Source organism: Cheilinus undulatus, linkage group 22, assembly GCF_018320785.1.
Source record: "Cheilinus undulatus linkage group 22, ASM1832078v1, whole genome shotgun sequence".
In the NCBI taxonomy this organism is placed as follows: Eukaryota; Metazoa; Chordata; class Actinopteri; order Labriformes; family Labridae; genus Cheilinus; species Cheilinus undulatus.
In genome coordinates, this window is record NC_054886.1 from 10,333,213 (window position 1) to 10,360,427 (window position 27,215).

General features: G+C 36.8%; 1 protein-coding gene across 1 annotated transcript; it reads left to right on the forward strand.

The window, feature by feature from the left end:
• Positions 1 to 1,648: 1,648 nt before the first annotated feature.
• On the forward strand, positions 1,649 to 26,746 carry LOC121504270 (macrosialin-like). The gene is made up of 6 exons (XM_041778972.1): positions 1,649 to 1,778; positions 11,087 to 11,766; positions 13,562 to 13,681; positions 18,283 to 18,352; positions 18,745 to 18,915; positions 21,327 to 26,746. Exons 1-6 carry the CDS (start codon positions 1,730 to 1,732, stop codon positions 21,464 to 21,466), a joined length of 1,230 nt encoding a protein of 409 aa, XP_041634906.1. The 5' UTR covers positions 1,649 to 1,729; the 3' UTR covers positions 21,467 to 26,746.
• Positions 26,747 to 27,215: the final 469 nt, after the last annotated feature.

The following is a 27,215-nucleotide window of genomic DNA, read 5'->3' on the forward strand; positions in this document are numbered from 1 at the left end:
AGAGAACCTAAAAACATCTAAATTTGCTTTCACTATCACTTAAATGTTACCAGAAAACAACGGTTTTGGACCAGTTTATACTCAAGTGTCTGTTATTTCTTCATGGAGCGTGATAAACCGTCTTTTTCTCCTGTAAAGAGTCTGTAACATCTTCACTGATCCAGGAACGTTTCATGTGGTGGACTTTTGCTCTAAATTCACTGTGATGAAGCAAATACAAGACATTTGTCCCCTGAATCCTCCCTGTTAAAACAGTTCAGAGAGTTTGTGCTCATATATAAAGAAACTCTTATGCCCTGTTTCTGTTTTCAAAGGTCTAGAGTTGCTATAAAGTCACTTTTAATCAAAGTGTAGTCCTAAATATGACGGTGATGAAGTCTTTGTCAAATCATGTGTTAACCCCACAGTTTCGTTTCTTTGTGTCGACCTTTGTCTGCTGTTTTAGCGCCCTGAGTTCCTGCTGCTGTCACTTTCATTTCCTGAACATTAAAAGATAGTTTAACATAGTCAACAAGTTATTGCTTATAGAAACGAGCGCTTCCGCTTCTGACCTTCAAAATAAAATGGAAAAAGTTGTCTCATTATTGCTGACACATTTTTAGTGGAAACGAAATCAGAATAGGCTTTAACAGACGCTGTGGAGGATCATTGCTCTCAAACTATAGAAAATGATTTACAGTAAGTTTAAATCACCACATCATTAAAAATGGATCGTTATTGGATTGTACTTCATTCTATATTCCTCTAATAATCATCCACACAAAAGAATTTTTATGATAATCTTCCTGCCATTATAAACATGCATTTTTATTTAATGACATAAATGCATAAATAAATGACTTACATAAATTGCAATTTGAAATTTTAGACCACATAAATCACATTTTTAGTGCTGAAATGATTATTAATATCGCACACACTCATGATTTTATCATTTTAGCATTTTATCGACTGTTATATATTGAAATGTTTTATTTTTTAGTATTTCTTCATATTTTTTAAAGTTATTAACATATTATTAAAGTTCTGTTTGTATTTACACTTTTGGTGCGTTGTCTTTTATTTCTCCTTTTTAAAATGAAATTTAAAGCTTTTTTTTCTAACATGCACAGCATAGTTGAAATTATTATTTAATTTCAAGACCTGTCATCATAAAAATCTTAAAACTTTAAATAAATGGCAAGTTTTATTGTTGTTTTTGTTTTTTGTTTTTTTTTACGATTTTTGTATTTAATCTTGAATTTTTGTTTTTAATTTTGAATGTTTTTATGTTAATTTATTATGTTATATACATAGCTTGTTATTTTCCACTTCTACTAACTACTACTACTACCACTAATAATAATAATAATAATAATAATAATAATAATAATAATAATAATAATAATATATGGTAATAGTATCATTATTATTTTTACTGAAATTCTGGTCAGCTTTTAGGTGTTTTAAAGCATTTCTGGATTTAACTTTGTTGAAATTTCTACTTCCAAAGAGCGTAAAAAAGATTTAGAAATGCATCTCCAAATAAAAATAAATCTCTTTGAGTTTTAACATGTTTTAATAACGGTTTCGCTCTAATCGTGGTGCTTTTATTGTGGAACAGTAAACTTCCGGTGACGCCGCTTGCTTGGCGCGCATTGACGCAGCGGTTTGTTTATGAGCGCAGTCACAGCGCTGTTGTCGCACTTTGAAGCAGAGAGGAGAAGTGGATCAGCGTGAACCTGTCAGCATGAAGAGGACCGCCGGGATCGTGTTTTTAGCTCTCTGTGCTCTCACAGGTGAGGTTTTTATTTTGTTAAAACTCAGACGCTCACATGGTCACGCTGTGGTTTGTTTCACTCCATAAATGAAAAGTTTTAAAACTCTTTAATAACGGAGCAGAATCATCCTGCCGCACGTCCATCATAAATCATAAATCAGTCTGTTTTAAATAAAATAATCCAGTCTTTGTGCTGTTATATTCCAGCCTTTCTGTGCTGGCTTCTATAAATAACTCTTTATGTTTTAATGACACCTCTCTGGGACTTCCTGAATGTATAAGGAACAGAAAATTTCCGCAGTCTTTCGTCCTTGTTGCAGGTCTGAGTCACATGTCTGCTGGCAGAGCAGATGTTTTTTTTAAGGAACAGGATGAATCTGCAACTTCAGTTTAGACTGCTCAGATGTGTAGCAACCAGCAGTGATTTAGGGCTGCGCAATTTAGGAGATATCACGATTACTGAGCGGTTTATCCCAAAAGTATTAACTCTGATTTATCAGGAAATTAAACTTTTAAAATCACTGTGTTTTAAAATTACACATGTATTTATAAGTATTAAAAGACCAAGATTTTTAAGCAAAGGAACCTCTCTGGAGCAGTGGTTCTCAACAAGTGGGTGGGGACCCAAAAGTGGGTCACGAGTTGTTTTTAGCAGGTCACAGGTGTGTGTCTGTAAAAACAGTGTGGCAGAAGATCTATGAGGTATGGAAGCTCAAAGGAGACAAATATCCATTTATTTTATGTGACTCTAGCTGATTTTCCCTTGATAATTTGTTCAGTCTCAATATTTTGAGAAAAAAAAAAACATAAATTTGGCTACATTACCATTGAAACAAAGAAAATAACACCTCTGCATGCAATCCTTTACAGTACTTCTGTGATAATGTGCTTTAAACATTTTTGTTTGTTAAATGATAACAAATGATGACTTATCCCATCTGGTCTAAGGAAAATGTGAAATTGGTTCATAATTTTCATAAATATGGGTTGTTATATCATTAAGGACTATAGTAATTACAGTAATTATTAAACTGATTATTAGATATTACAAAAAATTAATCTTCTGCAATCAAATATTGTACTAGCAAAAACTGTGATTTTATCAGTTTTTTGGCAGTCATAATGTTCAAGTTAATCATTTTAAACTGGGCTGTAAGAATGAATTGGGTTAATCACTTTATTGTCCCTTTCACCACATCTGGCCAGTCCACATCAGCGTCTCCCTGCAGCCACATTGATGTTGAATAAGTCCACAACTGCTCCTTCATTTCTCGTTTGCCATTAAAAAATCATAGACAGCTCAGAGGAAGAGTCAAATTGAAGTCTGAACCTTTTTAATGATCTCTTATTTCCTTTTTTGGCAGTTAAGTTCAGATTTTTTTTCTCTACCAATAAAAGCGGCTCTGTATCTAAACAGGAAGTCAATTAACCCTTAGTTTAAGACACTAGAAAACTAAAAAATGACACAAAACGTTTTAAATGCAAATAATGTCATTTTAATTTGTGATACCAAAAGGGTGCGATTTATTGCAATTAACCACAGAAATTTAGAGATTAATCGTGATTAAAAATTTTACTGTTTTGACAGCCTTATTTTAAAATTAATGCCACAAGAGTAATTTTTTTTTTGCATTCTTTTGACTAAGCCCCGCCCCTTAGCTCAGTGTTCCCAAAACTTTTTTTCTTGTGACCAACTTTTTAGAAAGTACAAGCCATTGTAACCCAATGACTTTGTGTAAAGTAAGTTGTTGCTTATCAGGTCTGCCCTCTGCGCCATCCTCAGCTGGTTGGTTAACTTGATGACTGGTGCTAGCTTGGGTCCCATTAATGCTGAACTCAGTGCGGTCCTAGGTACTTTCTGTTTTATGAGCCTGGAAGGGGCCACTTTACCTTCGCCACATACTGTAGGCTTTCTTTGAACACCTGGCCCCTAGGACCTGCAGTGGCTGTCTTGTCTGGAACAATGAGTTGTTTTCTTATCATTATTGTCAATAGTGTTAGCGTTAATATGCGACCAGGCTTTCATTGCCTGGGAAGAAAAACAAATCCCTATTCTATTCACTTTTTATTTTCTAAATGTTTCAGTTGTGTTTCTTCTTTTTTTTGTCATTATGATTTGATGTCTTGTATGATGTACTTTGAATTGCCCCATTTAATACTGTAGCAAAGAAATGGTGAAAACTCATTTGGTATCTAAAAAAAAAATTCTCCCATGACCCACCCATTGGACCTGACCCAGCCTTTAGGAATTAGTGCTGTAGCTCATTTGGACCAAAAAATCACTATGCCCGCCAAGTTAGGCCAGCCCATAGAAATCAATGGGCCCCTTAGCGCTGATCCCAGACTTTTCATAGTTATCTTTTGTTGTTGTTTTGTTGATTTTATGGGAGAATAGTATTGACATATTAGTGTAAAGCATGCAACTCAACTCACCTTGCAGAGCTTACTTAGGGACTGTGATCAGGTGTATAGTCTCATCCAAATACGTTTCCTTGTGGGCGTGTTTCAACCAAGTCCAGTTTTTCCGGCTCTGTCACTTACTCTTATGAGCTCCTGGCAAATGAAACATATTTATCCCGGATGTGATGTCATTCCCAGCTCCAACATCTGATTTCCAGGTAAAATTGAATGCAGCAGAAGTCCCCGAATGATGACTGAGAACAACATTTTGAGATTTTACAGAAAATCTGTACATATCTTTTTTTTGTGTGTGTTTACATTTTCCTTGCCAACATTCCAACTAAGTTATTGTTCTGCAGTAATATTTATATTTTAAATTTTAAGCCACTGAATCTCTGTTTGGAGTCCAAATATTCTAAAAAGTTAACTTTAGTAATATAATAATGGACAAATAAGATATGTTTATTGTCATATAATACATAACACAAGGTGTTATGTATTATATCAACTTTAGCACAAGATAGTGTTAGATCAAAAGTTATTTTTGTTTGGTTTAAATATTTCATCAAAACATTTTCTGACCAAACTGCAGCTTTTTAACTTGTTTATTATGCTCACTGATCTAGATTCAACATTGCAGCTATAACAGTTATATAAGGGCATATGATCAGATGCCAATAAAGAAAATGGGCCTTCCTTTGAGAGAATAAAAAGTTAACTTAAAAATATAAAGAAGAATTTTATATGAGACAAAGAAGAAATGTATTATTTATACTTATCAAGAGACATTTTATCTAAAACTACCTCAGGACCTGGTTGTCTTATAATATTTTTGTCTCCAAATGATTTATAGTTGCAGAATATTTGGACTTGCTCCAGTAGATTGCGTTATGGCTGTAATTACTGCAGTATAATCCTTCAGTGGAAATGCACCTGACCAAAGGTCATCCGGTAAAAGTTGTTGTTTTTGTCACTGATAAACCCAGACTGTTTTTCTGCCAGGGTTTTAAAGCACATAATTTGCTGGCTCTAGTCTGAATCATGGACCAGTTCGTTCTAACGTTGCAGTTATATCAGCTCGATTTGGTCTGTGTTCAAACAGTTTACAAGTAAACCTAAAGGTGTGCAGGGATAATGCACTGTAACTGGTTTAAAAGCCATAGTTGGCCATAAATTTCTCCCTGTATCAGCTATGGATATCAGCCTACATAGTCTTTGAATAATGACCTTTATAAGCTGCAAACTTAAGACATAATCACCTGTAATTTTCAGCTTTTATCAGCTGTATATATCGGCCTATATCAGCTGTAAATATCAGCCTATGTCAGCTGTAAATATGGGCCTATATCAGCTGTAAATATCAGCATATATCAGCTGTTAATATTGGCCTATATCAGCTGTAAATATTGGCCTATATCAGCTGTTAATATGGGTCTATATCAGCTGTAAATATCAGCCTATATCAGCTGTTAATATCAGCCTATATCAGCTGTAAATATTGGCCTATATCAGCTGTAAATATTGGCCTATATCAGCTGTAAATATCAGCGTATATCAGCTGTAAATATAGGCCTATATCAGCTGTAAATATCAGCCTATATCAGCTGTAAATATAGGCCTATATCAGCTGTAAATATTGACCTATATCAGCTGTAAATATTGGCCTATATCAGCTGTAAATATCAGATTATATCAGCTGTAAATATCAGCCTATATCAGCTGTAAATATCAGCCTATATCAGCTGTAAATATAGGCCTATATCAGCTGTAAATATAGGCCTATATCAGCTGTACATATATGATTATATCAGCTGTAAATATCAGCCTATGTCAGCTGTAAAAATGGGCCTATATCAGCTGTATATGTTGGTCCATTTCAGCTGTGAACGTTGGCCTATATCAGCTGTAAATATTGGCCTATATCAGCTGTAAATATTAGCATATATCAGCTGTAAATATCAGCCTATATCAGCTGTTAATATTGGCCTATATCAGCTGTAAATATTGGCCTATATCAGCAGTAAATTTGGCCTATATCAGCTGTAAATATAAGCCTATATCAGCTGTAAATATGGGCCTATATCAGCTGTAAATATCAGCATATATCAGCTGTTAATATGGGCCTATATCAGCTGTAAATATTGGCCTATATCACCTGTAAATATAAGCCTATATCAGCTGTAAATATGGGTCTATATCAGCTGTAAATATCAGCCTATATCAGCTGTTAATATTGGCCTATATCAGCTGTAAATTTTGGCCTATATCAGCTGTAAATATTGGCCTATATCAGCTGTAAATATCAGCGTATATCAGCTGTAAATATAGGCCTATATCAGCTGTTAATATTGGCCTATATCAGCTGTAAATATTGGCCTATATCAGCTGTAAATATTGGCCTATATCAGCTGTTAATATTGGCCTATATCAGCTGTAAATATCGGCCTATATCAGCTGTAAATATTGGCCTATATCAGCTGTAAATATTGGCCTATATCAGCAGTAAATTTGGGCCTATGTCAGCTGTAAATATCAGCCTATATCAGCTGTTAATATGGGCCTATATCAGCTGTAAATATTGGCCTATATAAGCTGTAAATATAAGCCTATATCAGCTGTTAATATTGGCCTATATCAGCGGTAAATATCAGCCTATATCAGCTGTTAATATCAGCCTATATCAGATGTAAATATTGGCCTATATCAGCTGTAAATATCAGCGTATATCAGCTGTAAATATAGGCCTATATCAGCTGTAAATATCAGCCTATATCAGCTGTAAATATAGGCCTATATCAGCTGTAAATATGGGCCTATATCAGCTGTAAATATCAGATTATATCAGCTGTAAATATCAGCCTATGTCAGCTGTAAAAATGGGCCTATATCAGCTGTAAATATTGGCCTATTTCAGCTGTTAATATTGGCCTATATCAGCTGTAAATATTGGCCTATATCAGCTGTAAATATTGGCCTATATCAGCTGTAAATATCAGCCTATATCAGCTGTTAATATTGGCCTATATCAGCTGTAAATATTGGCCTATATCAGCAGTAAATTTGGCCTATATCAGCTGTAAATATAAGCCTATATCAGCTGTAAATATGGGCCTATATCAGCTGTAAATATCAGCATATATCAGCTGTTAATATGGGCCTATATCAGCTGTAAATATTGGCCTATATCAGCTGTAAATATTAGCTTATATCAGCTGTTAATATGGGTCTATATCAGCTGTAAATATCAGCCTATATCAGCTGTTAATATTGGCCTATATCAGCTGTAAATATTGGCCTATATCAGCTGTAAATATTGGCCTATATCAGCTGTAAATATCAGCCTATATCAGCTGTAAATATAGGCCTATATCAGCTGTAAATATCAGCCTATATCAGCTGTAAATATAGGCCTATATCAGCTGTAAATATTGGCCTATATCAGCTATAAATATCAGCCTATATCAGCTGTTAATATGGGCCTATATCAGCTGTAGATATAAGCCTATATCAACTGTTAATATGGGCCTATATCAGCTTTAATATTGACCTATATCAGCTGTAAATATTGGCCTATATCAGCTATAAATATCAGCCTATGTCAGTTGTTAATATGGGCCTATATCAGCTGCAAATATTGGCCTATATCAGCTGTAAATATCAGCCTATATCAGTTGTTAATATGGGCCTATATCAGCTGTAAATTTTGGCCTATATCAGCTGTAAATATCAGCCTATATCAGCTGTAAATATTGGCCTATATCAGCTGTAAATATTGGCCTATATCAGCTGTAAATTTTGGCCTATATCAGCTGTAAATATTACCCTATATCAGCTGTGAATATTGGCCTGTCTCGGTCTGAATTTCATTTATGTATTTGTTTTCTATTAAATGAATTTATACATATCAGCATATGTGATACCAACAAAAATACAACGTCAATCAGTTAAATGGACCATTCATCGTTAAATGGAATTGATGCCCAGAGTAAAGTCTGTGCGGGAAACTCTGTATTTTCCGTTACTTTTGTCTTATTTCTCATACAGACAGCAGCCTAATGACAGGAAGAAAAAAAAAAGTTGGGTGTTTCTGGAGCTCCTTCAGGTTTGACTGTGGTTTGTTTGGCTACGGTTGCTGATTTAGTCAAAAAAGCTCAGTGCTTCCTTCAGTTAGGTCAGATTGAGGACGGTTCACATTCAACTAAAAACCAACAGCACCAGACTCTGACTAAAAGTAGGGACCCTCCTTTTGTAGGTTTCTGTACGGCTGTTTGGTACACACCTGGGTTTGATAACAGCTTTAACACAAGCACAAAATGAACCACACTAACTTAGCAAACAGAATGGAGTTCATTCAAAATGAAACCAAACACGTTAGGTGTGAAAATACTGAGGATCCCTGCAGAGAGACGGAGCTTTTGTTAAAGGGTAAAATGATTTCAAACATTAATAGGTATGTAAAACAGAAAAATAACAGTAAAATGCAAAAATTAAACAAAACAAAGTACAAAAGACACACGCTCCTGAGGTCATAGAAAGATCAGTACATGAAGAACTCATGCAGACAGCATGTTTATCATTAAAGGTTTGTTTCACCAACTAAATATAAACACCACTATTTCATGGAGGAGGTCACATGGTCCAAAGGATCTAATCATTTAAACACGCTGATGAAGAAGACAGCACTTTATCTGAAGCCAATAGTCTGGGATGGCTGCTAGCATAGAGGGAGCATGGTTGTTTCCGGAATCACACCCTCTATTATCTGTAAAGTGGTGGTTCTCAACTGGGGGCTCAGGACTCAACAGCGGGTCATAAAGCTGTTTTCAGTAGGTTGCAAATGCATGCCTGGAAAATGATGTGGCCAAAAGTTTTCAGTGGACTCTTTTTTGCTTTGTTTTGCCATAAAACATGTAAATTCTGATTGTGTCTTGAGATATTGACTTACATATTTTGTTATTTTGGGATAATAAAGCTGAGTGCTGATACTATAGCCTTACCTTAGAATAAATGTAGACATCCTTGTTCGTGATCATGTTCTCTGTCACATAACTTAATCTAAATCATACAATGTTGTGTTTATCAGGAGGACAATCACCCCCGCTGGTGCAATGATGTCCGATAAGACTCTGCTAAAGTGCCGACTTGCCCCTATGGTAGCAATACATGATGAAGTGCCCTCTAGGGTGTGGGTTCAGTGGACCAATCATGATAAAGTGTCCTCCAGGGTGTTCTTCCAGTTGACAAATCATGATAAAGTGCACTCTAGAGTGCCCTACCAATGGATAGCACTTGATAAGGTGCTCTATAGTATGTTCTTTCACAGGACAAATGATGATTTAGTGCCCTTTAAGCTGCTGATTGAGTGGGCACATCATGATAAAGTGCCCTTTCACTGAGCAATACTCTGTGAAGTTCTCCCTGGTGTGGCCTCACAGGGGAGAAATCTTAATAACGTTCCCTTTTGGATGCCCTTCCAAAAGATAAACCATGTTAAAGTGCCCTGTAAGATAATTATGTTTTTCTAAAGGATGGTTTTACTCTAGAAAAAAACACAATGAAGTGTCCCTTAGGTCGCCCTTCCAGTGGATAGATCATGATGAGTGTCCCATAATGAGGCATTCCATTGTGAAAAACATGGTAAAGTGCCCTCTAGGGTGCCCTTCTAGTGAACAAAATGGAATAAAGAGCCCTGTGGGGTAAAATTCCTGTATACATTAATTTACAATTTTTTCTCTAGAATAAGGGGAAGTGGACAAATCATAATAACGGGCCAGCTGTTAGGAAAGAAAAATGCCTTTGAGTGGCTTCCATTGGTAAGAAAATGGTAAAATGCCCCCTACTAGTTCTACTGGTTGTCCTTACAAGGTTGCATTTGTTGTGGCCTACATGATAGGACACCCTATTATGCTCCATTGTGATAAAATCACCCTTGAAATGCAGGCTCCATTTTCTGCAGCCTCTCAAAACATCCACTTCTGATTTTTTAGCAACAATCCAAAAACCTGCAGAGAATAAAAACAAGGGCGTTATGCCACTAGAACCTGCATGATGCTGACTTCTGGGTCGACCTACAAAATGACCACATTAGATCCAGATTTACTGCTGATGAAAGATACTGGAACACTTCCCAAACTTATTTGTAACTTTGAGTCCATAAAACCCTAAAATATCTTAACATAGAGCCAATTTTTAGAGCAGAGATTGACTGGAGGTCTTTGCTTGTATTTGCTGGTTTCAGAGTCCTTATCCATCCATCTGGCTTCAACTGAAAACAGCCAGAATCATAGCAGTAGTTCCTGATACCTGATTATAGAGCTGAGTCACCGCTCCTATCTGAATCATTTGCATCTGCACTTTAATAACCTGGAGAATAGCTCTGTCTGGAGAACAACATGCTGTCATAAATCTGTGTCATGACAGGTGTACTAAAACATTACAGGATCAGCTGATGACAACATGGCGCTGCCAAGCCATCAAAAAGACTGATCCTTATATGGTTTGGAGACTAGATCAAAGATCGGCCACTAATATTAAATTAAAATCTCTAAAATGTCCAAAATGAAATCACTTTTACCAATAAAGCTCTGGATAATTAACACCAATCTCCTGAGCTTAGGTTTTGTTGTTTTTAGCCCTTTTGGGCTGTATTTAGAACTAAGCCACTATTAGGTCATTTGTAAAGCCTCCAAAGTGGCCTTTGTCCTGCCACCATCTTGTTTTTTCAAGCCATGGTTGACCCAGTTTAGAGGTGAGGGTGGAGCGCTAACCAGGGCAGAGACATTGGTCAATTTTTCTAACAGTCACAGAGGTTTTGTGTAAATTAAGAGGTCGCTAAGGTCCCAGACTTTATTTTTAGGAAGTTCAAGTTGGAAATTTTGCATTCATTTTGGATTAAGTTGCTTCTTCTCTTTTTCTTGTCACCTAAAGCACTGTCATTGGCTGAAGATGAAGAGAGGTTCCATCCTTCTGGATCTGTAGACCCCCCTAGGGCTGGGTTTGGCCAGTCTGGTACAACAGGGAAGCCAGAACCAACCTCACCACCCAAGTCTACAGAGACCCCAGCACCCAAGCCACCAAAATCTACCCCGGCCCCAACAACCCAGCATCCAAAACCTGCCCCGACAACCAAGCCACCAAAAACTTCCCCGGCTCAAACCACCCAGTCGCCAAAACCTACCCCGGCTAAAACCACCCAGTCGCCAACACCTACCCCGGCTAAAACCACCCAGTCACCAAAACCTACCCCGGCTAAAACCACCCAGTCACCAAAACCTACCCCGGCTAAAACCACCCAGTCGCCAAAACCTACCCCGGCTAAAACCACCCAGTCCTCAAATACTACAGCAACACCTAAACCTCCCAAAACTACCCAGCATTCGCAAACCACCAAGGTTCCAACAACCGCCCCTCCAACCACCAACACTTCCAAAACAACACCAGTACCAACCAAGCCTCCAGTCACCACTGCTAAGCCTACGACCACTCCTCCTTCTCCTTCTCCTACTCCCTCTGCCAACTTGACCGGTGGGAACTACACCCTCATGGACAAAACTAATATCTGTCTGATGGCCCAAATGGAGCTACAGATCCGCCTGGTGTCACCAAAGGTATGCTTCATCAGTCCTTGGAAACTAACTTAAATGTAGTGATTAACTAAGCCAGCCTAGTTCATTTTAAGACCAATACTGAGCCCAGTCTTCCACCCTCAAAATTAAGAGCCTTGGCCCTGATTCAAAGCTGGTTATTGGCTGGTTATCTGAGAGATAATTTGCTGTAATTGGCGTAAAAAAAAAATCCTTTACTGTCCCTGGACAAGTTTGAAGCTCACCAGTCTAAACAAGTACAGGCTTTGGTGATACCTGTACAGACTTTGGTGCTACTAGTACAGACTTTGGTGCCACTTGTACAGACTTTGGTGCTACTTGTACAGACTTTGGTGCTACTTGTACAGACTTTGGTGCTGCTTGTACAGACTTTGGTGCCACTAGTACAGGCTTTTGTGCTACTAGAACAGACCTTAGAGTAACAAATACAGACTTTGGTGCCACTTGTACAGACTTTGGTGCTACTTGTACAGACTTTGGTGCCACTAGTACAGGCTTTAGTGCCACTAGAACAGACCTTAGAGTAACAAATACAGACTTTGGTTCTACTTGTAAAGACTTTGGTGATACTTGTATAGACTTTGGTCTTCTTCTTCTTCTTCTTCTTCTTCTTGGAGTTTTATGGCAGTTTGCATCCTTAGCATTGCATTACGGCCAATTGCTGGATTATTTTATGTCTTTCAGTTTCTTCTATTTACATTGTTCACCCAGTGAATTCCCTTTTCGTTATACTTCTCCCTACGTCGTACTGTGTGCTGTCCCTTCCCTCAGTGTTATGTCCATTTCCTCCCCTGTAATGTCATCAATGTTCAGAAAAATTCTGGCTGCTTCCAGCACCATTTTGATCCTCTCTGTCTTCTCATGACTGTCAGCTGCACAGTTTATCACCATTGATATGAACGCCAACAAACGTCTTTTGTCGATGCACATGTTTTGTACAGCTTCATGTTTTTCACACGTTTACATTTTCCTCCACCACCTTTTCTTTTTACAGACTTTGGTCCCACTAGTACAGGCTTTTGTGCTACTAGAACAGACCTAAGGGTAACAAATACAGACTTTGGTGCTGATAGAACTGACTTTGTAGTAACAAGTACAGGCTTTGGTGATACCTGTACAGACTTTGGCGCTACTAGCACAGACTTTGGTGCTACTTTACAGACTTTAGCACTACCAGTATCAGCTCTGACACTACCAGACAGACTTTGGCACCACTTATACAGATTTTTTTTCAACTGTTGAGTGGTTCATGAGAAAACCAACTGACAGCTAAAAAACCTTCCCTAGTAGGTTTTTCTTCTACTAGTATGGCATTGTCCTGCACTAGTATGACAGAAAAGCTTTTTAGTACTGACAAAGACTGTTCTTGTATAGCTACCTAAAGGTTGATATCAATGAAATCAAATAGATACTAATAGAACTTTTCTACTCACAAACAGTGAAGCCAACAACAATATGATTATGGCATCCTCTCAGCCAGGAAATTACTCCATGTTTGCATTTTGTTGTAAAACACAACATACAGCAAGACATGACGTTAATCATCCTGATCTGAACATCATCTAGCCAGCTTTAACCACGTAGAAACTCATGAACATCAATTGAACTCTCTGTAAAAGCCGATGATTCAGCATTTAGTGAAGCAGTCGTCAGCATCCCGTTTTAAGGAATTGAGAATTGTCTATTTTCAAGTTATGGTTTCCCCCTTTTGATGAGGGTTGACGGTCAGATGTGTCATATGACAATTACTAATTCTACTTTCCTAGGTAATTTAAATTGTTCCTTTTTGCTCTTTCAGGGAAATGGCACCTTTATCGTTCAGCCAAAGTCAACCAAAGTAGAAGGAGAATGCAAGGACCCCAAGGCTAACCTGACCCTCACCTTCAAGGAGGGCTTCATCACCTTCTTATTCAACAAGGTAAATTTCTTTCAAAAGAGAAGTCAGTCTTTGTCTTTCCTTCCCCCAGCAGGCTGATTTTACCAAAAACCTCAAGCACAAGTGACACAAACACTGCAAAACCACTAAGTCAGAGTTGGTTTGATGAATACTTTTAAATCAAAGGATATTTCCCAAAAAGAGGAAGTTAAGAAGACAGACCTGCTGTAAAAGCATGTGACAGAGATAGTTCCACAGCTCTACTCTTGTGTGATTCCTTTTATGGATTTTTTGTGACATGAAACTTTTGTGAAAAACAGGGTGTCATCATTCAAATCACTTACATAACTTCAGTGTAACGACATAAGCAAATAAAGGCAGGTAACCTTTATCTCATGCTAATTATGTTTACAGATGACATGAAGCCTTGGCTGGAGCTGTAACTTAGATCCATGTAAACAGACTTTGAACGAGGCTTGTGTTGTATTTTAGTCAATGTGAATCAACCATCAAAGCCACTACTGGAATCAACCAAAGGCTGATGGTTTCTGAACATTTTTTAGCTGTTTCATTTTTATTTCAAAACCAGGTATCCAGCAGAGACTGTGTTTAGACAGAAAAGGTGGTGAACAAATGGCATGAGGGCCTACTAAACCCTGAAATATCACTAAATGCTGGCTTGGTTAGAGCTTCAACTTCTATATATGATCAACATTAATAAGTAATAATATTAGATTAGAAGATGGAGAATAGCAAAGGATCAGTATAATCTAAATTTTCAGCTTTTGGTGGATAACTCTCTCTATTGGATAGGGATGTGCACCATAAACCATCCTTCCAATTAAACTTATTGTGCCTGACTGACTTTGATCTCAGAATTATGATTTTGATCTCAGAAATATGAATTTGATTTCAATATTCTGACTTAAATCTAAAAAATCTTACATTGATATTCTGACTTTGATCTCAAAATTCTAACTTTAGTCTCAGTATTCTGTCTTTATCTTCGAATTCCAACTTTGATCTCTAAATTCTGACTGTGATCTCAGAATTCTGTCTTTATCTCTTGATTCCAACTTTGATCTCTGAATTCTGTCTCTAATCTTCAAATTCTGACTTTGAGCTCAGAATTCTCTTTGATCTCAGAATTCTAACTGTGATCTCAGAATTCTGTCTTGATCTCCAAATTGCAACTTTGCTCTCCAAATTCTAACTTTCATCTCTGAATTCTGACACTGATCTTCAAATTCTGATTTTAATCTCAGAATTCTCTTTGATCTCTGAATGCTGACTTTGATCTCAGAATTCCAATTTGGATCTCCAAATTCCAACTTTGATCTCTGAATGCTGACTCTGATCTTCGAATTCTGACTTTGATCTCAGCATTCTGACTATGATCTCCAAATTCTGACTTTGATCTCCAAATTCTGACTTTGATCTCTGAATTATGATTTTGATCGTAGAATTCTGACTGTGATCTCAAAATATTGACTTGAATCTTAACATGCTGACATTGATCTCAAATATCTGACTTTAATGTCAGAATTCTGTGTTGATCTCCAAATTTCAACTTTGATCTCCGAATTCTGGCTTTGAGCTCAGAATTCTGACTTTGATGGCAGATTTGTGATCTTAGAATCTAAGAATTCTGGCTTTAATTTCATAATACTAACTTTGATCTTAGAATTCTGAGCTTATTTTCAGAATTTTGACTACAATCTCAGAATCTTGAATTTAGTCTCGGAATTCTGACTTTGATCGTAGAACTTTGACTGATTTTGGAGTAGAGGTAATAAATTTGGACAAGAGGGTGGAGCAGGACAATGGTAAATTGATAGCAGAATCTGAGTTTTCAGCCTTCAGTGGCTAGCTAGCTCTCTTAGGAAAGGATGTGTGTAGTTAAGCAGCCTAATGGCTAGTTCCTTGGTAGCTGGTTAAGATCAGTTAAGGCCCACAGTCCCTGTCAAATGCTCTGTCTAAACTGTAATAAAGCCGCCCACCGGCAGTTGCTATTGTAGCTCCGTTTAATAGCTACTGTCATGCTGCCATAACTCTCCTTAACCTGAGGGTAAACAATAAAGAAATGATAGCATCAATGGCATCCCATTGGAACATCACGATTTAGATCTCAAAAATTGAGGTAAAAGTGAACTTTTAGTGGAACCAGTCGGTAAATTAAACTCATGCTGAATTACTGCATCCAGGCTAATCTCTTCACTGGCCTCCATTGTTTACAGGCTTGCAGCTGAGTCAGTTAAATCACATCCATAGCTGTCCCCTCTTTCTCCTCAAATAACACTGCTCAGTCTGGTCATTCTCTGGCTGGCAACAAGCATATTAGCTTGAAACTTTGCATGATGGATCTGCCAGATGACAGACATGGAATCTTGGCAGTTTGGCAAATTTTGCAGGTGTAGCAAAAACAGGTTTTGACCTGCTGTCAGTGTTGATTGGCTAGTAGTCTTGTGACAATCAGCTAATCAGACAGTTTTGTAATCTTGTTATTAGGTGGGGCTGTGAAGAGTGAAAACAGATCCAGCAGGGAAGGCACACCTTGCAGCTGAGGAAAAGTAGGGCACCTCTTCACTGATAAGTTTTATCAGTGATTTGTGAAATAAAATGTCAATACAGATAATCAAAGCAGTTACAGAAGAGGATTAGGAACACCGTAATAAAAAATAAACTTATTTTAAAATTCTGAGATTAAAATAGAAATAGCTCTAAAATTAGAATTATGACAAAAAATGAAAGCATTCTGAGATTCCAATCAAAATTCAGGATTTATCTGAGAATTTTAAAATAAAATTGTGTCCCAAAATCATGATTAAAATTTCAAAATAAAAATTTCTGACTTTGATCTTAGAATTCCAGCTTTAATGCCAGAATACTGATTTCATCTCAGAATCCTGGTTTTAAACTCAGAATCTTGACTTTAAATCTAGAACCACCTTGGATTTCTATATACCTAAAACAGCCAACGGGTCAAATTTACCTGTCATTAAAGTGCCTTGATTTTCATAAATAGCACCGATCAAGGACAGTTAGCTAACCACTGACAATGAACAGCTTATTAACTACAGATAGCAAACTAGATCACTGTTGGAAGATGGTACACATAGAAAATTGCTTTGGACTGATTGCTAATCCCAAAACTTCCTCATCACTGGATTCCTCTTCATTAAAAGCACTGAGATTAAATTTTGACATTTAACAATGGTAAATGTCTTTTTTTCCCTGTTGTATCCATGTTGAAGGTTGATATATGACTATTGATTAGGCATTGCTGCAGTCGGGAGAAGGTATTTCCATTGCACCATCTATTTATTGCAGGTGTGAAATAAAACAGTGGGAAAATCAAGGCTTTCTTATGGGGTAAATTTGACCTGCATTGTGGTTCTAGATATAAATGTCCATGAACAAAATTTGGGTATAGGCAAAGATTTATTTTCATGACATCAGGTGCTATTTAACAAGCTTTTAGGAAAAGTCAAGTAGCCTACTGTCAGTCTTTAAAATTGTAAACACATCAAGTAAGTCATAATTAAACAACAGCCTTGGGTAAATTTTACCCATTGGCAGTTCTAGTGTCAATCTCAGAATTCAGACATCAATCCAAGAATTTTGACATTGATCTCAGATTTCAGACTTTCATAATATAATTCTGACTTTGATCTCAAATTCTGACTATATCTCAGAATTCTGACTTTGATCTTAGAGTTGTGAATTTGATCGCAAATTTGGACATTGATCCCAAAATATGACTTTGAACTTAAAATTCTTACATTGATCTCAGAATTCTGACTTTGATCTTAGAATCCTGACTTTAACTTAGATTCCTGATTTTAATCTCAAAATAAATACTTTTTTCCAAGAAATCTGACTTAATTCTTAGTCATCTAATTTTAATTTGGGAATTCATACTTTGATCTCAAATTTCTGACTTTGATCTCAGTATTCTGACTTTAATCTGAAAATTTTTATGATATCCCAGAATTCTGCCTTTGATCCCAGAATTCTGACTTTCATCCCAAAATTCTAACTTTGATCTTAAAATTCTGATAATATCTCAAAATTCTGTCTTTAATCTCAGAATTCTGACTTTTTTAGGAGTTGGGGGAAAATGTTCAATCCCAATTTGATTTTAATGACCCTATTCCTCTAGTGTAGCCAGTTGCCAACATTAACCCTGGTTCTCAGCCAGGCTGAAACAAAATTGCAGGAAACCCCGTGCATACTGTGTCAATCACAAATACAGTACAGTACATGTTGCTCTTTACCACATCCAACTTCTTTCCCAAATGTTGCCATTGCACTTGCAGATTTAAGAGTGTGCAGTCATTTGGTTGTAATTAAAGTTAAACATTTATTTGTATTAGGTATCAAGGACTTCTGTTTTAGTTGCTGTGGTATCAAACAATTTTCAGCCTGGTTTACTTTTAACTAGAATCAGACCGTATAATTCATGTGACAATCATATGATATTTTTTTACAGAAACAACTTCCAGATATTTATCATTGCTGTTCAGCTAGAAAACATCAAGATCTGATTTTTGGTCCACATTGCCCAGCTCTAGATCGTAATTTGGTGTGCAGACATGATTAAAACTTGTTGACCTTTTTTTTTTTTTTTTTTTTGTCCCCAGAGCTCGGATAATAACACCGTCTACGTCCACACCCTATCCTTCAAGCTCCTGTACCCAATGAACAAAGAGGGTAAGTTGAATTAATCACATTTGATTCCACTTTCCCAGCATGATTTACTACTTTATTTTCCACTAAACTTTAGACTCTCCCATTGGGTCAAAGCGTATGCACTGATACTTCAGCTGCTGCCAGGGTTGTGAAACTTTGGCAAATATTAACATAGACAAGAAGCAGTGCAGAGCCAGCTACTTCCTTGTTTGTGAGCATGTGCGAGTTCAAATAGGTTTAGAAATAATCTGAGGAATTACTGTTAGGCAAGTGAATTACTGGGTAGAAAGTACCAACCAACCTAGATTCAATGAAATGCAGTCAAACGGGTTTATTTCTGTACCTGAACATCATTGTTTGTTTGGATTTGATGTCCTGAACGCACCTGAAGTTGCTTTGTTTCTCTGCTACAGAAAACAAGTTCAGTGGTTCGAACTCGTCGCTGCGAATCTTCTCTGCAAAGGTGGGACACTCATACTCCTGCAAGAAGGAGACCCTGTACATGGGGAAGGGGCTGTACCTGGACGTGGACAAGGACAGGATGCAGGCCTTCAACCTGACCAAGAGCAATGAGTTTGGCCTGCGTAAGTCTGACAAACTCACCTGGAGCATTAACCCTTTAAATGCCAGAGAGATTCTAAAATGTTTTACATCTGATATGACTTTTATTGTTCTATATTTGATAAGCATGTCCGAAAAGTACCTGGGGGAAGTAAAAACTTACCAACATCAACCCATTTTCCTTAAATAAGCGAAGTAACCACCTATTAAGCTTACAGGAGAAAAGAGTTCAAATCTTGGTCAGGGCATGGTTAGTATTCAGTCTGCGCCTTTAGGAGGGGCCCTTAAAGCTACCTTTACCTGCTTACGTGTTGCTGCTGTCAGACATTGCACAAGGACCACTGCAATCAATATTCACCCCATTCTTTGTGTAGCGCAAGCGGACGTTTCACTCCTATAGACGTATTAAAACAGAACAAACCAGACTGGCAAGGTTTGGCGCCACTTTTTTACTGCTTCGCCCCCTCGTTAAATCATAATCCTTCATGTAAAGAAAACTAGGAGTAAACTGTTAAATAAATAAAGCTTGTGGCGCGCCGGTTTGTCTTTAAAGACTCCTCAGTTGAAAACAAGTGGCAGACAGAGGCGGGCAGAGAGCTGTGAGTCCATCTCAACAATCAACAAGACATCCATAAATGCATGGACATCCAAAAGAGCAGCTACAGCCCCAGTCGTTTTACTTAATTGTGTGTATTAACCAATAAGTAAACTATTGTTGCCTATTGCCACTTTAAGACTTCTTTTCTCTCTCAATATGTGAAATTAAGCCATGAAAATAAAATGTTAGTTTACTATATAGAACTTACACCTTATAGAGGTGTTGACACTCTAGGATCGCTGCCTGGACGTGTTACGCAGGGCCATAGATTACGGATAGCCAAGTTTGCGTGCATTCATGAATGCAGCTTACGTACTGAAGGGACCTAATTTAGTTGCACAAGCACAAACATAATTAACACAACATAAGGTTGTATTTCCTTTGAAATTGGCTCAGTGTTAAAAGACCTTATTAAAGCCGCACTCAAACTTTCCAGTGATCAAGAAAATAGTTCCGCTTCTGTTTGACTTAAAAACAAAGGATATGTGAATTAAGTCTGTACATGACCCTGGCCTTACTACTGTTAATATAACTAAGGGTTAAACAGTCCAGGATATCAGCAGCTCAACTTTCATCCACATGTGTGGAGATGGTCTGGCATAACTGGTGTACTTTGTTTGACTCAAATCACATATTTGGAGTATAGAAAGTTTCCCCTACAACACTGATCATCAACTGGAGGTCTGGGGGCCACATCAGACCCCCCACAGCTTCCCATCTGGTCCCCAGAAGCTTGACTGAACTCAGAAAATGTGCTGAGGAAAAAATATATTGTAGTATTTGGGGTATCTTTTCTTTTTCTTTCCTTAATCCCTACATATATTTAAATAACTCCATTTACAAGATTGAAACAATTTTTGGGGGGGCATTTTTGTGCCTTTATTAGATAGAGGAGGACAGTGGATAGAGCTGGAAACAGGGTCAAGAGTGGGGGAGAGACATGCGGTAAAGGGCCTCAGGCCGGATTTGAACCTGGGCCGCCTGTGTATATGAGGAGCGCCTTTAACCACTAGGCCACCTGCTCCCCGAAACAATTTTTTTAAAGATTGACATAATGTTTGATCAGTTTTAGAAAAATCCAGCTGTTACCAACCACTATTAGCAAACAATATGCATGCAACACATACTCATAAGTGCATTCTTGATTGAAGCAGCAGGTTTCTGTTTAATTTAAAAAATTCAGGGGGTTTGAGAGTTTATTTTTCACTGCCTGAGAATCAAAACAAAAGACCTGTTTCCTTCATGTGTTTTTCACCGATCATGATGCAGCATATTCACATAAAACTGCATAGCAGTCCCAGAGATATTTCACTTAGATATCTCAATCGCCCCCTTGCAGCTGGCTTCTGTATAGATAATAGGGACTGAGTTTACTGCTCAAAATAAGGTAGATTTCAAAGAAAATGAAATTATTTTTACAGAAGTGTTTCTTTTATTTAGGTCATTTAAAGGTCCGGCCCCCACAGTGTCTGCATAGACATAAGCTGGTCCATGTACAAATGTAGTTGATGACACCTGCCTTACACGCTTCGTGCAGAGTAAAGCTGCAGATAGCTTCTTTGCATATTCATACTAAAACAGGAGCCAGTTGTATGCAGTAACACAGCTTAATGGATGTGTCTGAGCTCTGTGCTTTGGGTGTTAGACCTTGAGACAAAGCAGATGTTAGTTGCTGATCCAGTTTGTATTCAATGATTTGCTCTGAAATGTTCTTTTCTGCTGCCTGAGACTCTTCAGGACGCTGTTTAATTTTGACCACAGTAATATCAAAGTTTCATGCACCCTGACAGCTCTAGTCATCTGTTAATCAGACATGTCTTCGACCTGTTTTTCCAGCTGACCCATGTGAAGCTGATCAGCCTGATTACCGCGTCGCCGTGGCGGTTGGAGTGACGTTGCTTGTGCTCATTGTCATCGTGGTCCTGGCCTACCTGCTGGGCCGCCGGAGGAGGACCGATGGATACCAGACCCTGTGAGGGGTCGGATGCCGCCCAGAGGTCACTCCTTTGTAAAAGATGTGGGCTGTGATGTTTCTCAGGGGTTAAAGGGCACTTCCACTAAAGCCTAACCTGCATTTTTCTGCCATTTTTTTTTTTTTAATTTAGGCTGGTTACACGCTAGATGATCACATCTTAACTGATTTAAAGATGTGAAAAGACCACAGACATAAGGACAGTTTCAGATGATTTTTAACAAGATAATAATCAAAACACAAACAATAGATGACTCAGCTAGACAGTTAGACCACAATGGAAATTCCACAGACATGAGATCTCACAAAGGCCCAGTCCACATGCAGGTGTGCATGGGAAAGCGTGATGTTTATCTGCCATGTTTGTGAGCTGTAGAAGTATTATCAGGTCTCTTCCTGCTCTGTAACTCTTATTGGTCCCTGCAGATTTTCTGTCAGAACCAATCCAATCTGGCAATATAAAGTCCAGATTCCAGGTTGGGGATGCTCTGACTTGATCCGGATCAGTAAAATAAAAGTATTGGCACCACAAACTGACCATATCCCTGAGTGCTGAGGGTAAATCAGGCCTTAAATCGTCTTGTGTGTAGCCAGCCTCTCTATTTGAACTAAATGAAACTAGAGTCTGCCACTGCAATAATTCAAAGTGACTGATTATAATCAATAAGCCAATCAATCTTGATACTGTTGTAAATTAACCAATCAAATTAGTGCTTAGAAGTTGTGTCGTTCAACTCTTCTCTGTATTTATTTGCTGGATTGAATTTGAATTTTAAAATGGAGTCAAAATAAATATATTTTTAAAGAAATTATTTTTTATCTGTCTTTATATTCATTCCTTTAGATTGACATTTTCAAACATTTAAAAGAGGAACTGATTTAACTTGATATTTATCTTGAATGTACTAACAGGCGCTGGCACTTCTTTAAGAAAGTGCATGTTTTAAAGATTATCAATCTAAATTTAAAATGTTCAAGGAAGCTAAAACAGCTTTGGTTTTTAAATAGTGTGTTGCTAGTTGTTGGTCAACAATTTCAATTTGATAAATATGCAAAGACTCAGATTGTAGAAGTCAGAAGATTTAAAAAACTGAACAAATGTACTTTTAAATTCTGTGGCAGAGGCAAGGATAATTTGAGTAATACAATTGGAAATCAATATGCATAAAGAATAAGTAAAAACAACCATGAAAAAATATTTGTTCAATAAAACTTCATTTAGTTTCTTCTGAATTTGATTTTGTATTTGAAATTAAAATGTTACAGCAGAATTTAAAGTAATTTGGATTAAAAAAATGTGTTTTTTAACTTTTCAAAATATTTGAAACTGAATTTCAATGCAAATTTTGATTCATTGTTTTAAGAAAGAGAAAAAAGGAGATTTTGACATGGTTTGTTTTTTTCCTAAAATGATGAAGAAACTTTATAAGATACATAATGAACCTAATTAATCAATAGCTTTGGTTTTGTTATTCCAGTGGCACTCTCTAGACTCTATATGTTTAGGTTTTTAACAGCCAAATTAAAACTTTTTTTTTAAACTGTTCCTTTGTCCGGCCCTACACTAGTTAGTTTTTTTATACAGCCAAAGGATTTTTTTTTTTTTATGAGAAATCCAAAATTAAAAAACAAGCCGTTTCACAATTACTGTTAAAAGATAAGTCATGGGGGAAGAAACCCATAGCCCTTTTAGACAGTTCTCATCAAATTGGAAAATCAAGAAACGGTAAACTAGAAAAGCAAACTGTTATTTTTTATGTTCAAAAAGACATGAATAAATGAGAAACAGTATGTTTTTCAACTTACTGTTTTTTTTGCTCTGATCAAAAAAGGAAGATGAAAGAATGGAACAATACTGATGTAACATTCTTTTATTCACAACTCCAACATGTAGTAAAAAAGAATGTTACAGTCCTAGTGTTCTGTTCAAAACAAAAATGACAAATGAACCATTTTTTATTTATTCATTCAATCTAGGAAACAAATAATGTGAAACAATAAAAAGAAAAAAAACACTGGTGATGTTTTTTCACACCTGTAGCAGGTCACTCATACACAAGAAAAGGGATGTTACATCAGGAGTATTGTGCTCTTTAGTCTTCCTTTTTAGATTAGAAAACAAAAACAATCAAACATGATATGAACTGTTTTTCAAAGAATGGAACACTGTTGATGAAACATTCTTTTTTCATGACACCTGCAGTGGGTCACACATCCAAGAAAAAAGAATGTTACATCTCAATTGTTCCATTCCTTGATCTTCCTTTTTAGATCAGAAGACTAAAGCTATCAAATGAAAAACAAAACGTTTTTCAAAGACCAGACTGGTGATATAACATTCTTTTTTTCACAACACATGCAGAGGGTCAAATATAATGGAAAAAAGAACGTTACATCCCCAGTGTTCCTTGCTTCGATCCTTTTTTTTTTTTTAATCAGAAGACAAAAAAAAATCAAAGAAAACATGTCACATTTCTCAGATAATGGCACACTTGAGATCTAGCATTCTTTTTCATGACACCTGCAGCAGGTCACTGACACAGGGAAAAAAGAATGTCATGACGCCAATGTTTAGGTCTTGGATCTTCCTTTTATATCAGAAGACAATATCAAATGAAAAACAAAACTACTTTCAGAAAATGGAGCATCCTTTTTTCACAACACCTGCCACAGGTGACAGGTCACAGTGTTCTGTCATTTGAGCTTTCTTTTTTGATCAGAACAACAACAACAACAACAAAAGAAAAACGGTCCATTTATTTGATTTCAAGAATGTGAAAATTCCATTCTTTTTTCCATTTTTTAAATTCTCATTTTAATACGAACTGCCTGAAAGGGCTGGAGGCATATTTTTCTGTGTTTTGTGTCCCTATTTTTGAACAGTATTTGGGTAACAACTTATTTGTTGATTTTGGATACCTCATCTCACAAAAATCTGTTGACCATTAAATACACTGACCTGCCCTCCATGGTTACTTTTGCTAGGCTAGAAAAAAATACTGCGATTTTACCAAATGTTATTGATATTTAATTTGACTTATTTTTTCATTGAGGATGAGTTTATCCTCAGTGGAAGAATAGTCAAAGATGCAGTAGAGAGTGTGGAGATAACTCCAAACCTCTAAAAACTTGTTAAAATGGTTTAAAATATTACAGATGTCTGTCTGACGATGGTGATGTCAGTTATCCCTAACTGTCCTACAGTGGAACATAAACAAAGTGTAGATCAGCATTAAGTTGTAAGTTGATACTCGACTCATTCTAAGAAACGAGATAAAAATATACCTTTAGTCGCTCTGGCAGGCCCTTCTTTCAACCAGGCTGAGGTGAACAAATGAAGGTCTTCATTACTCCGCCATGTTCCAGAAAAGCTCGCCAAGGCACAGGAAGAAGTCCAGCAATGATTGCTGTGAAAGGGGGCTCTCTGATTGGTCCGAGCCACCACAGGGTCAGTTCCTTGCCTTAAAATGTAAGGATTGTCTCACTTTTTTGAAACAAAATTAACAGAGCATTCCTGGGACACTACAAATAAGAAAGTAAATAATGACAAAACTGTACAAGCTGACATTCTCATTCTCAACTTCTGTTCTTCTGTTTACAGACAGCGTGGTATTAAACAGTCATTTTATAACTTTTATTTTCTATTGAATATCAGCCTAAATCAGTGTCATACTTCCAGTTAGCAGGAAATTGGGACAAATACATTAAATCACATTTTACTGAGTTTTATGTAACTTTTCTTTAAGCATCTATGATATGTGTCCTTAGTTTTGTATTTTAAATGATTTTTATTTTTAGAAGAATCAAAGTGTATGTATTGTGGCATTAGGCTTTTTTTTTAAAGGGAAGTTACATGTTTTTGAGCTTGTTGGCACTTTTAATCAACACAAATGAGAAATAAGGCTGATTTGAATAATACTTGCACTGATTGTCATTTTAACTGATCTTTATTGTTTGTACTGTGTGTAGCTGATAATTTGGGTTCATATGGACACCATAATCCTAGTGGGTCAAGAACGAGTCTGGACTGATCCTGATGACATTTTTTTAGCCTTAGGAGTCCATCTTTCCACCAGTTCTAGTCTGATAACCCATGCTGTCTTTAGTGCAGTGGTTTTTAAACCGAAAACTGAAAGCTAGCTTGTTTACATGCCAGATTGATCTCATTGCCTTGCCCATCTAATAGCTGTTCTGGAGCTTTATAAGCCAATATCCTTGTTTGACTCAGCCTTAAAGAAAAGTCTATAGGCTATGGTGCTTTAAAGCAATACAAGCGAATTTAAAAGTGGCGTACGCAAGTTTTGGTGAATATCATGTAAAAGCACCAGAAACCTAGTTAATAGCCTTTTAATGGGACTGTTTACTAGAAGGAGTTAGACATTGAGTTATAGCTTCTTAATTCATCCAATAAAATCCTCAGAAATGTTTCTGTTAGCTTTACCAGCAAGCTAAAGTTAGCCAGCTGCTTATGGCATTAGGTGATTTTGCAGACTGTAAGTTTGCTTGTTTACCAGACATATAATCCCAGAAAGGTTCTTTAACTAATAACCTTTTAGATAATATGCTGGCCAATCCCTTTGTCTAAGTTAGCCCAGAATGAAGTAATCATGGGCAAGAAAAAGCAAATTTAAACACGGGAAAATCAGCGAAAATCTACCTTTCAAAGGTAATGTGATATGACGAAAAGCTCTTTGAGGGTTTTTTTTTTAATTATTTTTACCCTAAAATCTAAAATGAAGAGCCTTTGATCAGGTTATCATGCATACGAGAGCACATAAGGGCCACTCTACAACTTTAAAAATGTAAAGAAGCATTGATATCAGAAAGAGTTTTCATTTTTGAGATTAAAAAGTCATACTTTTACGAGAAACCAAACAGTACTATTTTCAATACTGAAAAAGTTTCAAAGTCAATTTTTTCTTTTAAGAAATCTGGTGATATTGATAATGTGAGGATTCTGGGCTAAAATCACTCGTATTTCCTTATTGACCAGTCCCAGTAAAAAATATTTGACGAGACTCTTCATATAGCCCTGTGATTGACTGGCGATTAGTCCAGGGTGTACCCCATCTCTCGTCCAATGACAGCTAGGATGGGCTCCAGCGCCCCCATGACCTCCAACGGGGTAAGCTGTATAGAAAATAGTCTCTTCAGGTGTTCTGGTTTGTGAGATGTTATAAATGTCTGCTACTATTTGAATAGAAAATTGTAGATTGTGCCAAAATAAAAACTGAAGTTTACCGTGTAAATCTGAAATAGAAAACCAATAAAACCTTCATCTATGTGTGGTCTTTCAGTGTTTCTCTCTGTGACTGTAGTTTTATCATTATTTAAGCCGTATTTAATGGAGTAGATGAACACCCTTAGTCCATGAGGTGGCGCTGTTGAGTTTAAAAGGGACATTCCTTGTGTGGCAATTGTTCTCCTGTTCTTATAAAATCAGGTTTCTGTTCTTATGTTGCTGTTTAAGGAGTTGTGTTTTATTTAGTGTAATTATGAAAGAGTCAGAGGGGTGCCATGTATGAACAAATCTGTAAAAGGATAGAAATAAATGATAAAACAGAGGGAGTAATCATTTTATTTGTTAGTACAGATAGACTGTATATAAAAGTCCTGCTGGTTCCTTAAACTGACATTTCTTTAATCCTGGGTAGATTAGTGCCTTCATAGTTCCTATCTGTCTCTGTATGACTCAGAATTTCAGATTAAGATATGAATGCTTCAGGTAAACAACATTTAACTGACCATCCATG